We start from the raw sequence: 15,511 nt of genomic DNA, 5'->3' as shown, positions 1-15,511 counted from the left end.
AAGCCTGTCTGCTTGTGCCAAGCTACCAAAGGGGTGAGCAGGGGTTAATAAGGAGTGTAATCCCCTTATCCTGACTTAGAAGTAAGGGTCCCTATTTGGACAAAGGTAATAACCATTGCCAACTAGAGACCCCCAGATCTAACAGAGTCTTAGCAACCCCCCCTCCCCCGAAGTTCAGGTCTAGTTGCACCCCATATTGCTTCCCACGTTGGAAGTACGTTTCACTGCAAGGTGTTTACAACGGTTGTATCCTTCCTGAAGATTCCATTCTCTGGCAGGTAAGAGTGAAGAGCTTTTTGTATTATTTTTTTAAAAGCCTCGCTCCTTTCCCCTTCGTCCCAATATTAGTGGGAAGGCTGGATGTTTCAAGGAGGAGCAAATTTGGCATTAATGCCGTAGGTGCTGACTTTGGTTCTGGGGACCTGGATTTGAGTCCTGGCATCAGCTCAACATCTTGTGATCCTGGGCAAAATCACTTAATTTACCAGTGACTTACCAAAAAAGCATAGCTCAAGACTGGAAGTGGAGCACAACCTAAGTATGGCAGAAGCAAGAACCCATCCACACATTGTCTCTGTGGAGGAAAAACATGCACTCCCACACCTGTGTTTTGGGAGTGTTTTTGCTTATCTATCCTAAATTTTCTGTTTTATGTGAAAAATAAAGCACCAATGAAATTTATTGTGCTAATTGTTTTCTTTTTACTTGAACTTTAGAATAAGCACATGCACTACAAAAACTTCAGTTGAATATACACTCTGACTTTATTTAATATTATTTGCCCTATACAACCTGGGCTTTGCAGGAGGGAATTAACATCAATGATGCAGAGTACCAGCTTCCATAACTTTTTTATCAGGTGGTGGTGGTGTGGGGGTGGGTTAGTTCAATCAATCCAATACGCATTTATAAAATGCAAAGAAAAACAAGACGTCAGCGGTTGTTTTGATTTAGTTGCTCGCCGTGAAATGGATGAAAAAAAATGGTGCACGAGCATGCGCCACTGCCAGCATCTGGCTTCAATTATGACGGCCATAATTGAAGACATGGGGTTTGGTCCGCGTAACAGACACCAATAGGCCATAGGCGGAGCTACGCGACCGTCTATGGCCTATTGCGTGTTGTGTTATAAAACAGCACGCACCCAAAGCCCAATCAAAAAGGACCTTGAAATGCACATGCACTAGCTATGTGAAATGTCAAGGTCCATTTTTGTCACCCTAGTAAAAGGGCTTTTCGCTTGCGAGCCCTAAAAACCATGAGTCTTCTAAAGGCCCCCAAAACTTGTTCAAGAGGTTGCACCGCAGAGGTCCTCCCAGTCCACTAGGGGATACAAGGGTAAGACTTTTGATCACCTAAAGGCCTGGTCTCATAGCTGTAAGAAGGTTGGACACGCTACTGGAGATGGTGCCTGTCCCAACAAGAATGCCTTTAGTCCCCATCCAACACTGGTGAGGATAATCTTGAGACGGGATCAACAGTGTGCCCAGAGCAAATCAGCGTTCACACTGAGGCTGTTCTAGTCTCTGAAGGAGAGGGAGGGTTAGCCACTCTGGCTGTCTGCCCCCTAACTTGAAAAAGTACTTACAATAAGCCCTAGTGAATGGAAACATGAAAGAAGCCCTTAGAGATACAAGTGCAGTGTCAATATGGTGATAGATTCACTGGTTTCCCCAGAGCAACACCAACTGAAAAAACCTATCAAGTCACCAACACTGACAGTGTCACCACTAACCATGCCACGGCTAAGGTGACATTAGACTGGATCGTTGCTGGCCTGAAACAGGTAGTGATCAACCCACAACTCTCAGCTGCATGTCTGCTTGGAAATGACTTGGAGACCTCAGCATGGGCGAGGTAGAAAGGAAGACAGAAGCAGCCATGCTGCAACCCCCTGAGGCAATATGTGTGTTAAGACTAGCACAAACTCGAGAACAAGGTGAAAATGGAGAGTTGTAGCCTGAAAGTATGGCACAACCTCCCAAGAGGAAGGGTAAGAAGACTGGTGGACCATCTTCTACACTGCAACAAACTTAGGACCCCTTTCCTCAGGGAGGGGACTTGTCAGCAGAAGAGGGATCGAACTCCTGGGCCCAGGGGACCCTCTGGGGACCTCCTGAGCCACGGGCAGCAAGTTTGTCCCAGTCGTTAGAGCCTGCGACAGCAAGCTGCTGAACAGGAAAGGAAAGAAGTCACTGGGTCCCACAAAGTCTTTTGAGAGGAGGGACCAGTGTACACTGAGGCCAGAGACCCCCAAAGCTGGTGCCAGTAGGAGAGGGATAGAACTTAAACTGTATAGAGAGTTCTTACTCACTTTGGCCCATGACATTCCCCTAGCTGGGCACCTGGGCCAGACAAAAATTTCCGAAAGGCTTGGCAGCCATTTCTACTGGTCTTAGAGGTCTCAGAAAGTGAAGGAGTTTGTCATCTCCTGTGAATCAATACAACTGAACACCCAAAGGCCCCCGTAATTCCACAACCAGTGGTGGGGTTCCTTTTGAAAGAGTGGGGGTGGGCATAGTGGGTCCACTGAAAACACCCACAGCCTAAGGAAACACATTTATACTGGTAGTAATGGATCATGCTACCAGGTATCCTGAAGCAATTCCCCTTAGGACTACTACAGCTCCTGCAGTCGCCAAAACCTTCATTGGTTTGTTCACCAGGGTAGGGTTTCCTAAGGAGGTGGTGTCAGACAGCAGTACAAACCTTATGTCTGCTTACCTTAAGCACATGTGGGATTAGTGTGTAGTGAACTACAAAGGCACTACCACTTACCACCCACAAGCCAATGAATGGTTCAACAAAACATTGAAGGGCATGATTTTGGGGTTCCCTGAAATAACTCAAAAGGAGATGGAATGTACTCTTGCCGTGCCTGCTCTTCGCTTAAAGGGAAGGGCCTCAGAAGGGAGTAGGGTTTACCCCCTCTGAATTGCTGTGACCAGGCAGGTCGCTTACCTCACCGCCACGCAGCCCCCTGTGTGACCTGTGATCCACTGCCACTGCCGCCCGTGTTAGCCCGCCTGCATCACGCTGAGTACTATTCTGTTATTGTTTTTGCAGCTGTGTCCATTTTGCCTTCTGTACACCTGTGCCCGTTTTTCTTACCCTTGTGCTCCCTTTCTTTTTTGTTCTCTCGCCTTCCGTGTCCCCCTCCCTTTTCCCGCCGCTGCGTCCCCGCCCCCCCCGTCTCCCATTGGCCACCCCGCTCCCACCTTCCAGCTGCTCCTCCCTCCCTCTGCCTCATATGGAGGCCGCGCAGCTGCCGCTGGCTCGCCAAAGGCAAGCCCGTCTGCGCCCGTCCGCGCCTAAAGCCAGAAACCATGGTCCCAGCCGATGCCAGGAACCCCGACTGAGATACAACACCCGCCTGCTATCAAGTTACCCCGAAGCACACCCACGGACCCTTCACCTGCCTAGCCTGCAAATTCACCTGCCTCCGAACATGCACACCGCCCGCCGGACCTAACCAACAACAACCACCTCAAGTGCATCCTCCTTAACACCCGCTCCGTCCACAAGCACGCTGTTGAACTCTGGCACCTCCTCGACACAACAGCACCAGACGTCGCCTTCCTCACGGAAGCCTGGATGAACGCCTCCTCGGCCCCAGACATCGTCATAGCCATCCCGGACGGCTACAAGACACCCGGAAGGACCGCGTCAACCAAACCGGAGGAGGAATCGCCATCATCTACAGAAACACCATCAACATCACGACCAACGGCGAAGACACACACTCCACCGCCGAACACCTACACTTCCAGATCCACACCGACCCCAAAACCACACATCTACAGACGCCCGCGCACACAATTCAGCGAAACCATCGCCAACTGTCAGCCCGCACGCACTAACCTCATCAGAATACATCCTCCTAGGGGACCTGAACTTCCACCTGGAGAAGAACAACGACAACACCACCACCATGCTCGCCAACCTCGGACTCCAGCAACTGGTGAACACCCCCACCCACTACGCTGGCCACACGCTGGACCCCATCTTCTCCGCCAGCAACCACGTCTCCTTCAGCCACTCCACAGGACTACACTGGACCAACCACAGCTGCATCCACTTCACCTCCACGAAGACTACATCCCACCACCGCACGCCACAGATGCTGGAGCAAAGTCACCACAGACCAGTTAAGCACATCACTGAGCCAGAACCCACCAGCCGACACCTCTGACAACAACGCAGCCCACAATCTCGCACAGAGGATCACCAACTGCGCCGACAACCTTGCTACACTGAAGAACCCCCATGCAAGACCAGCAACAGGAAAACCACATGGTTCACCGACGCCCTCAAAGACTCAAAGAAATCCTGCTGTACTCTCGATAAAACCTGGCGCCACGAAGGGACGACAGAAAACATGACAGCCCTCAAGAACGCCACTCGCGAACACCACCAGCTGATCCGCACCACCAACAGGACATCGTTCAAAGAGCAGCTAGACCACAACACCTACAACAGCAAGGAACTCTTCAACATCGTAAAAGAGCTGTCCAACCCCAGCGCCAGCAACAACGACATCACACCGACGCAAGACCTCTGCAACTCCCTCACCATGTTCTTCTACCGCAAGATCGCAGATATACACAACAGCTTTGGCACCAGAATCTGCCTCCAGTCACCAAACCAGCGACCCCCACCACCACCCTCAGTGCCTGGACCCCCATCAGCACAGAAGACACCACCCACGTCATGAACACCATCCGCTCTGGCTCTCCCTCTGACCCATGCCCCCATCACATCTACAACAAAGCCGACACCATCATCGCAACACACCTCCGGAACATCATAAACAACTCCTTCGCGTCAGCCACCTTCCCAGAGAGCTGGAAGCACGCTGAGATCAACGCCCTTCTGAAAAAACCCACAGCAGAGCCAAAAGACCTCAAGAACTTCTGCCCCATCTCTCTTCTTCCCTTCCAGGCTAAAGCCATCGAGAAGATAGTCAATAAACAGCTGACTGCATTCCTCGAGGCAAACAACTCGCTCGACCCATACCAGTCCGGATTTCGAGCCAACCACAGCACAGAGAACACCCTCATCGCAGCCACCGACATCAGGACCCTGATGGACAACGGGGAGACAACCGCCCTCCTAGACCTCTCAGCCGCCTTTGATACAGTCTGCCACCGCACCCTAATAATCAGCCTCGACAACACTGGGATCCAAGGAAAAGCCCTGGACTGGATCACCTTGTTCCTCTCCAACAGAACCCAGAGAGTCCGCCTCCCGCAGTTCCGCTCCGCGGCCACCAAGATCATCTGCGGCGTACCCCAAGGCTCCTCGTACAGCCCAACCCTCTTCAATATCTACATGAGCCCCCTCGCCGCCATCGCACGCAAACACAACCTCAACATCATCTCCTACGCCGACGACACCCAGCTGATACTCTCCCTCACCAAAGACCTAGCCACCGCCAAACCAAAACCAACCTCCAGGAAGGAATGAAAGACATCGCAGAATGGATGAAGCTCAGTCGGCTGAAACTGAACTCAGACAAGACGGAGGTCCTCATCCTCGGACAAACCCCATCTGCCTGGGACAACTCCTGGTGGCCCACAGCGCTGGGCACCGCACCGACACCCACGGACCACGCACGCAACCTGGGATTCATCCTGGACTCCTCCCTCACGATGATCAAACAAGTCAACGCCATCTCATCCTCATGCTTCAACACCCTGCGCCTGCTCCAAAAGATCTTCCGGTGGATCCCACCGAAACCAGAAAGACGGTCACCCAGGCCCTCGTCACCAGCCGACTGGACTACGGGAACGCCCTTTACGCAGGAACCACAGCCAAACTTCAGAAACGTCTTCAGCACATACAGAACACCTCCGCACGACTCATCCTCGACATCCCTCGCCACAGCCACATATCTGCCCACCTGAGAGACCAGCACTGGCTCCCCGTCAGCAAGAGGATCACGTTCAGGCTCCTCACCCACACACACACACACACACACACACACAAAGCACTCCATGACATGGACCCCGAATACCTCAACAACCGCCTCACGTTCTACACTCCTACCCGCCAGCTCGGCTTCGCCAGCCTCGCCTTCGCCACCGTCCCACGGATTCGCAGAACCACCATGGGAGGAAGATCATTCTCCTACCTGGCCGCCAAAACATGGAACTCCCTCCCCGCACACCTACGACTGATCCAGGACCATCTCACCTTCAGGAAACACCTCAAGACCAGGCTATTCGAGAAGTAGCCCCCCCTCCCCCCCCCCCCCCACCTTCAGCGCCTTGAGACCCTTGCGGGTGAGTAGCATGCTTTATAAATGTATTTATTGATTGATTGTTTAGTTATCCTGTGAGGGGACCACTTACACTTGTAGAAGCGTTGGAACTTTATTAACTATCAATGTCTTTTTCTTTCTAAAATTAAGAATTTTCCAAACGTTCAAATCATTACTGTATTATTTAATGTAAGGTTTCTGAGTGTCTACCTTCACACCACCTCCTAAATTAAGAAATGAATGTTTGTCCCCGTTACCCTGAGACCTTAAAGAGCTTAAAGACAGTTCTTGGTCGCGCAGTTGGAGTTCAGTAGTATTATGACCCCAGGACACCGGTGCTAACTGACATCGGTCAGAACATTCTCAAACTCCAGATTGTATCTTGAGATTTTTTTTTAAGTTGTGCCGCTGCCTGTCTGTAGGTGTTGCTGTATGGCTTGGTGGTGTCTTCCTACCATCCCACAAGGAAGGAAGTGGAGCAGGATATCAGCGCCTCCCCTTCATTGCTCCCAACTGTGCCAGTTTTCTGACGACTCTAAATGTATTCTAGACAGTATGCCGAGGACGATGTATCACCTGAAAAAGTCAGGATTCAAGACATGCTACGACTGCAGAAAGCAGATGTTGATCACAGACCCAAACAACATCTACCTATTAGGTCGGGGCTTTCGTGAGAACTCAAAGTCGCATGATAAGTGTACCTGAAGGTGATCCGTGAGTAGGAGGTGAAGCTCTATTTCACTGAGCATAAGAAGAAGATGCTTTCAAAACAGAGGCCCGCTCCAAATCGAAAGGCTGTTCTCAGTTGCAGTCATGAGGCCGGTCCCGCACAAAGGCCCATTCCGGATGGATGTCTTTCAGTAAGTCAAAGTGAAAAAGTTGTCATCAGCGCAAGAACACTGAACAGGACTCAGCCCCATCGCACCACTTGAAGTTTGGCGAGAAGTCGTAAGGGTGTCACTAAAAGGGTTTAGTCTTCTGGCTCTGAGCTATGACACCATTGGCCTTGGTGTGCAAAGAAGGGGTGGGGGTCTCAATGAAGACTGGTGCCAAAGGTCTAATCTATAAGGCAGTCATTCAGTTTGCAGTTATAGTATAAATTCACAGGAAACTGTGCACCAAGACATTCACTCACCAAGTCGCACCAGTGGAACAGTCCAGGAGCCCTCCTCGGATGAAACAGACTCGTCAGCCAGGTTTCTTCTCTGCGTTGGCCTCACATATTCTTTGGCAGCTGCGAAATGTAGAAGACAAAAAGTCTTAATTGGGCTTCATACACCAATAGATATCAGGAGTGAGTAGGCAGTGAGAGGAAAGCGGAGTCTGCTGATCCGGACACAGATGTGTGTGGTCAGCTTTGGAGTAAGCAGGCAATGAGAGGGAAGCTGTTAGGCCTTATGATGAGACTAGCACAACAAAGTAAACTGGGGCTTCCTGAGTTTCACCTATGCAAGTGAAACCTTATCAGAACTCTGTACAGAGCAACAGGGCAAACAAGAGCAACTAGGCCCCTCGTGTAGGAGGCCTTTTACTGGTTATGACCCAGGTTCCGACCTACTATGTATCATAAACAACTGTGCCAAGTACCTCTTCAATACTTGACTCTCAATGGTAGCGTGGGTCAGGCAGTCATCGACTTTCCTCCTCACAGAGGCTATGACCCCATCGGAACCGCAATACACTTCACGGCGGCCCACCTGTCATAAGGGGTTGCCAACTTTTCTCCACACATGGGCTACAGCCAGATTGTTATGACAGTTTACTTCACAGCAGCCGCACCCGGCATACAGAGTTACTGACTTTCCTCCGCACACGGGCTACAGCCCAATCGGCATTGCAGTATATTTCACGTCAGCCCATCTTGCAATCTGGGTCGTTGACTCTCCTCTGTACACAGGCAACGACCCGATCGCTGCAGCAGCCGTCTACTCATACTTCATTGTAGAGATCCACTTTCCAGGATCCTCCACTTGACCTAGCTCCTTCCAGCGCTCTCAGCTTCCTCCAAGAACACACTGGTCTTGGGAAGCAGTCAGGCACTGGTGCTCCAAGCTCCAGGAGCAGGTGGCCTTAAGTTTCTTCTGATGGGTACTTTTACCTGCAGATTCCACACCTATTGAACATATTCCAAATCAGTTGGCTGCCTACTCAGCAGAGGGTCTGAAGGAGTAGGCTGATGAGGACAATCCTGTAGGATGGAGTTTGTGAAATGGCCATCCACTCTTACCTCTGAATCGAAACAGTAGTGTTCGGCGAAGGCGTGAATGGAAGCATATGACCCCACCCTGCAAATCTCAACCTCAGTCAGTCAGTCAGTCAGTCCTGTGGCAGAAGCTTTTGTCCTGGTGGAGAGGGCCTGGATTCTCTCATGAGGCTCCTTCATTCAATATAGAAAAGTATCTTAAAGCACAGCGTCCTCTTCAGGACTGCCTCGTCCTTTCTGTTGCCCATGTACCCTTTAAAGAGCTGGGCTTCGGATCTGATCTCTTTGGTGCACCTGGGGTCCAGTCTGTGTCGCTAGCCTTCCTCTTTGGTTGGTTTGCCTGACAACGGTGGAGGGGCTGAAAAGGAGCACACATTAAAAAAGCCAAAAACAGGTTCAAAACCTACGTGGGCATGATAGGTGCTGGAGGAAAAGTGTGCCAGCAATTCAGGCTTTCACCCCTACACGCGACAAAGACAGAATGCTGATAAAGAAGACAGAAAAGTTGCCAAGGCTACAATATACTCTTTGACGGTGCCCACCACACAGCCAGACTAGAGTCCGACAGGCAAGCCCTAGGTTTGAGCAGTACATTAGAGATTAATCTGCTCTGCTTCCCAGAATAGGCTGAGTTTATGAAGGGTTGACCAGTGGAAAGGATCATGTATACCACATCCCATCCTGGACCGGCGAATATGGGAAGAGTTCTGCCCTGAAAGGTAGACGGTGCAGCAGTGGGAGATAAAGGGAGACATGCAGGTTTGGGGACAACACCCTTCGTGGCCATTCCGGGACGATGAAGAGGATTTGAGCTTGGTCTTGGTAAATCTTCCTCAAATACAAATAATCAAGAAAATGGGAGGGAAATGTGTAGTAGGTGGAAAATTCCACATCAATCAAAAAGCCTCATCCAAGGTTACCTGCAAAGGGTACAGGGGACTCAGAATGTAAGGCACTGGGATTGTTGTGATCAGCAAAGAGATCTCATGCCACACTGGGCAAAGAGTCATGAAGGTTCTGAACCAGTTTGTCGTCCTAGGTGTTAAAAGACCTGTGTCGATGGATAGCAACTAGCCTCAGTCAACACTGGCGTTTCCAGGAAGCGAACCTCAGCACTTCCTGACAGAGAAGGTGAGACCCATCCTCATACACAAAAAAGTGATGGGAAGGATTCTTGCAATAAGTCTACCCACTGGCAATCCCTTGGGGTAGCATTCCAAATTCATTGTTCTTTTGACCACAATGTCACCTCAGTTTGGAACCAAGCCGTATGGAAGTCTATCTTGATCCTGCACAAGTCTCAACAGTCCAGCCTGACCTGCAATGCCCGGGTACTAGCAGAGAACGCCTTCCCCACTGCCCCATCCAGTTTTTGGATCCCCTGTGCCGGGGTTGAGCAGAAAAGGATCTTGATTGAGTTTGGTGAAGGAAAGGATAATGTTACAAACCCTGTAAGCATCTGTTCCAGGCAGGTAGAGCTGTAGATTCACATGCTTTGCATACTCTTGCCATCTAGTGTTGGGTCCGGATGTTTGCAAGTTGTTTTTCTTCAAAGTTGTCTTTCCAGTCACGAGATAGGCGACTCCTCCTTTAGGTGATAGTGCTCGTGGGGCCTCCGCTCCATGGTTATGATTGTTTTCCCGCAGAGGGTGAGATTGGAATGTAAGCAAAGAACAGAGATGTCCATACGTATGTATGTAGAGTAAGAGAGAGAACTGAAACAAGTACAAAGTACAGGTACCCAGGGAGGCGGCTGGGTGTATGTGAATCTACAGCTCTACATACCTATAACAGATGCTTACTGGGTAAGTAACATTATCTTTTCGAGGTATGTGAGCTGTGGATCACATGCTTTGCATAGACAATACAGCAGTATTCTCCCTAAGCCGTGGCTAACCTGAGGCTGTTGCAGTTGTTTGAAAAAGTACTGCCGGCCCACATTAGCTTGTTGTCTTGTTAACACATCTACACAATAGTGCTTGGTGAATATGTGCGGTGTAGACCAGGTTGCAGCTTTACAAATGTCAACTATAGAGATGTTTCCTACTAAAGCCCTTGTAGCCCCCATTTTGCAAGTGGAATGCGCTCGAGGGGATATTGTTAAAGTTCTCTTTGCTTTTGCATAACAAACTTGAATACATTTAACAATCCATCTGGCAAAAACCTGATTTGGATACGGGACTGCCCTTGTGTGGTGGAGCAAATGCAAAGAAAAGTTATTTAGTTTTACAAAATGATTTTGTTATTTCAATGTAATATACAGTCTGGTGGGAGATTTAGATAGCCATTTAGGAGCCAAATTGCGATGTTCATTTGTTTGGGTTCTGGGAAGTCTGATTTCTCCATGGCTCTGTGTGAGGAGACTGGATGGGAGGTGCAGTTTTTGATGTGGAACTAGTGACAGCTCCAAAAAGATTTTGAACCAAGGTTAACGGGCCCATGTGGGAGCTATTAGGATCAGTGTGAGGGAGGATTCCCTGAGCTTCCGAACCACTAATGGAATGAGTGGGAGAGGCAGAGAAGCGTAGGCGAATATCCCTGACCAGTTCATTCATAGTGCATTGCCTTTGGAGAGCGGGTGTGGGTACTTGGAGGCAAAGTTTGGCCATTTTACATTGTGGTCTGTGGCAAAAAAGATGTATTTGAGAGGCTTTACTAAATCTGCGGCCTCCGTTCCACCACTGCAACAATTCCCCTTTCAATCCCCTTAGTGGCCCCACCAGCTGCCCATGCGGAACGTTTGTACTTTCTATTCCTGTGCTGCCTCCTGTTCCTTCTGCCAGGCCCCATCAACATCAGTTAAAAATGCTGCTGCTAAATGTAAGGTCATTAGTTAAACACCACGCTGAAATATATGACCTTATTATCGATGAAGCTCCGGACATATTCTTTTTGACCGAAACATGGCTTTGCGATGACCTGGCAGCCGTATCTAATCTGGCATTACCCCCTGAATACTCGATTTCTCTGATGAATAGAGCGACTAGGGGAGACGGCCTTGCTGTGATTACCAGGTCTTGCTATACCAGTCTCCTTAATAAAGTTAATATGGAGGGAGGTGAATGTGTCCGCTTTAGTATTTCTGTGAACACCCATTTTACCCTCTCCGGTCTATTGATATATAGGCCTCTCGGACCTGTCACCGGTTTTAAAAATGCTCTCTTAGAGACAGTTGGAACACTGGCGGTGGGATTGGCTAACTTTAGCATTTTCAGTGATTTAAATCTCCATTTTGATCTGGTTCAGGACCAGACTATTCGTACTCTGCTTGCCGACTGAGCCGCATTCCAGATCCATCAATTAGTCATAGGCTCTACACACAGAGGAGGTCATCTGCTAGATCCCATATTTACGAACATTGAGGCCGCCACAGTGACTACCCGTACCCCTAAGGCCTGGTCCGACCATCTTCTAGTTGAAATGACCATCCTAACATCAAAACCATCACGAAATAACACTCAATGTTCGGTATACAAAAGACCGTGGCGCAAGCTTCGAATTGAAGACTTCCACGCATTTTTAGGAGCCGAGCCTTTAGGCCCTTTTAGTAATGTTGAGACAGGCTATGAGTCATTCTGTGCATGGATCACCCGGGCACTGGACTCTTATCCCGGCAACCTGGATTAAGGGTCGCGCGGAGGAGTCTTCCCCTTGGTATAATGATACCCTGACCCTATTGAAGAAGGGATGCAAAAGACATGAACATGAGTGGAGGAATGATTATGATCCTGGAAAAAAGCCTATTATTTAGCTGAACTTAAAGTATATCATAGAGCCGTTTGCAGGACTCGAGCGGAATACTATACTTCTGAGAATTAAAATGAGCCCCAATCCTGCTAAAGTCATTTAAAAATTCTCAAAAATCTCAGTGCCAAGAAACCCCCGGTGCCCATACCCACGTCAGAACTCCACTGTGAAGAATTAGCCTCCTTCTTCGTGGAGAAAATACGGGGAATTTATAGCTCCTTTCCCAAGAATACTTCTTGTCCGCCTCCTTCCACCAGATCAGTCTTAGTCTCCAATTTGACGGTTATCCTGGAGATCTCCTCTGAGGAAGTTAGTAGACTGACCATGAAAATTAAATCTGGCTCCCCGGCCGACCCACTCAAGCCTGCTCAGTTCAGAGAATCCTCACTGCTCTGCATGACACTGCTACACCAGCTAATTAACGCCTCTTTCTCATCCGCCATTGTCCCGGCGAAATGGAAACAGGCTTGGGTCTCTCCCATCCTTAAAAAAACAGGCTTAGACCCTAGGAAGCCTGAAAATTTCAGGCCTATCTCTCTCCTTCCCTGGGTAGCGAAGGGTGCAGAAGCACACGTTAACACCACACTCACCAACTTTCTGCATTCCAATAACATTCTGGACGCAACGCAACATGGCTTCGGCGCCGGCCATAGTACCGAGACCGCTCTCCTGGCTATGACGGAAACACCTGCGGGCCATCCTCGACCATGGTCAAACGGCAGCACTGATCCATCTCAGTGCCGCCTTTGACACTGTTTCCCACAAGATTCTATTCCACCGTCTTGAGGAGGCAGGGATCGCTGATTTGGCCCTTGCCTGGTTCAGATTCTTTCTGACTGAGAGGTCCTTTCGTGTTTCCACCCCTCATTTTCTATCCCAGGCACATCCTATTGAGCAAGGCATTCCTCAAGGCTCGGTATTGAGCCCCACATTGTTCAATCTCTATGTTCCGCCACTAGCTGCCATCGCCAGACAATGGGACCTCACGATCGTCTCATATGCGGACGATACGCAGCTGGTGGTTGCCCTAACTAAAGGATCGACCCCAAATGTCTTCAAGTTTAAAAGCGGCCTTACAGCTGTGGCAGACTGGATGACATCCAACTGTTTGCAAACAAGACAGAAGTGTTACTGGTTGGTAAAAATGCAGACTTATGGGGTGAGCACTGGTGGCCTAATGCTTTGGGTAATGCCCCTGAGCCAAAGAGAGAGGTCAAGAACCTGGGGATATGGCTGGACTCCTCCCTTAGATTTTGTATCCACACAAAATAAGTCGCTGCTACATGCTTTGGCATTTTACAAGGTCTTAAACCTATTTTAAAGTTCTTTGATTCCTCCACTAGGCAGCTGATAGTTCAATCCACTGTTCTTTCTCGATTGGCTCCCAGAAGCAAGGAACTTGCATAGTTCAATCAAGCCGAGATATCTCGGATGCAGCGAATCCAAAATGCGGCTGCCAGAACTTTAGTTGGCTTTCCTGATTTTGTTCCATCACTGACACCATTCGGAGGCTCCACTGGCTCCCTATGGCTCAGCGTATCCAGTTTAAGACATTAGGTCTGTCTTTTAAAATGTTTAAACTTACAACTCCCAAAATGCTCTGCAACCTTTTGACCCCGTATATCCCAACCCGCGCATTACGTTCTGCGGTTCAACATTTGGTCAGGGTGTCTCAGATCAAACGCTGCAGAGCGGGAGGATGCTCCTTCCGCTATCTAGCAGCAAAGCTGTGGAACGCACTACCAGCATACATACGAGAACTGGAAGGTCTGCTGGACTTTGAAAGTATGGGAGGAGAACTTGAGGGTGAAGTTCCAATTTGTGGATTTGCGGTCTCTGCCTGGTGAGAAGATCAGCAATCTTGTTCACTCCTGGGAGGTATTCTGCTAGGAGAGAAGATTTTGTGGTGAATAGCCCACTTCCAAAATGTCTTTTGAGTGTCCCCCGAACCCCTGTTTTTGTATACAATACATAGCTGTCATGTTGTTAGTACGAACTAGGACATTTTGCCGACCAGGTGAGCCTGAAATGCTTTGAGTGTTAGAAACACCGCTAGCAGCTCTAGATGATTTATGTGGAGAATATTTCGATGTTGAGTCCACAGTCCTTCCGCTGTGTGCTGCTGAAGACTAGCTCCCCAACCAGTGAGAGTTCTGTCCGCTGTTAGCATTCCCTGTGGAACTGGGTCTATGAAGGGCCATCCTTTTGATACATTTCGTGGGTTCCACCACTGTAGAAAGCGATGAGTACGGCCACTTACCAACACTAGATCGGTTAACAGACCCTGTGATTGGTTCCAATGACTTGCTAAGCATTCCTGGAGGGGACGCATGTGAAGCCTGGCATGGGGAACAATCAGGATGCACGAGGCCATCATTCCCAGCTGTTGCATATACACTCAAGCTGGAAGTGAGTGAGTGGGCTGAAACAGGAGAACTAGAACCTGAATATTGCGGATTCTGACTGCCTTGGGGAAGGCTAGAGCCCTTTGAGTATTCAAAGAGGCTTCCACATAGGTTTGAGTGCTAGAAGGGTAGAGATGGGATTTCAACACATTGACTGTAACGGCATTGTCCTGAGTGTGTTGGAGACACTTTGGATATATACTGGCTTTGATGAGCCAGTCGTAGGGGAAGACATGAATGTGTTGTCTTCTTAGGTGACAAGCGACCCCTGCCAGACACTTTGTTAAGACTCTGGGAGCTGTGGTGACTCTGAATGGGAGTACTTTGAACTGGTAATGATGCCCCGCCACCACAAACCTGAGAAATTTGCGATGAACGGGATCTATTGAATATGGAAGTAGGCGTCCTTTAAGTCTAGAGTAGAAAGAAAGTCGCCCTGTTGTAGGAGTGGGAGAACTTGTTGAAGACTGACCATGTGAAAATGGTCTGATTGTATGTAAAGATCTAATTCTCTGAGGTCCAAGATAGGCCTGAGAAAACCGTCCTTCTTGGGTATGAGAAAGTAGAAGGAGTATACGCCCGACCCGTGGTTTTGTAGTGGTACGCGCTCCATAGCTCCTTTTAAAAGGAGAGGCTGAACCTATTGTTTGAGGAGATGTAAGTATTTTGGGGACAGTGTGTGTGTGTGTGAACGTGGAGGGATATTTGGAGGATTGTTGGTAACCTCCAGGCAATAACCAGAACGGATAATTCCTAGTACACCATTATCTGTAGTTATTGATTGCCCGACGGCCAGAAATTGTGAAAGACGCCCCCGACAGGTGTTAAAGGGTCGGTGGCGAGGGAGGGGTGGGGGGTGAGGGGGGGGGGGGGGGAGAGAGTTTAGGCAAGTCA

The 15,511-nt window shown here is 49.3% G+C and overlaps 1 protein-coding gene across 1 annotated transcript in view; it reads right to left on the bottom strand.

The window, feature by feature from the left end:
- Positions 1–15,511, bottom strand: part of LOC147725799 (uncharacterized) — a 454,961-nt gene that overhangs the window by 103,269 nt on the left and 336,181 nt on the right. Inside the window, exon 5 of the mRNA XM_086959949.1 lies at positions 7,398–7,496. Coding sequence (XP_086816075.1) covers positions 7,398–7,496 — 99 coding nt within the window. The remainder of the gene's footprint in view (positions 1–7,397; positions 7,497–15,511) is intronic.

Source organism: Lissotriton vulgaris, chromosome 3_1, assembly GCF_964263255.1.
Source record: "Lissotriton vulgaris chromosome 3_1, aLisVul1.2, whole genome shotgun sequence".
NCBI classification, from domain to species: domain Eukaryota; kingdom Metazoa; phylum Chordata; class Amphibia; order Caudata; family Salamandridae; genus Lissotriton; species Lissotriton vulgaris.
This window is presented reverse-complemented; position numbering and strand designations above follow the sequence as displayed.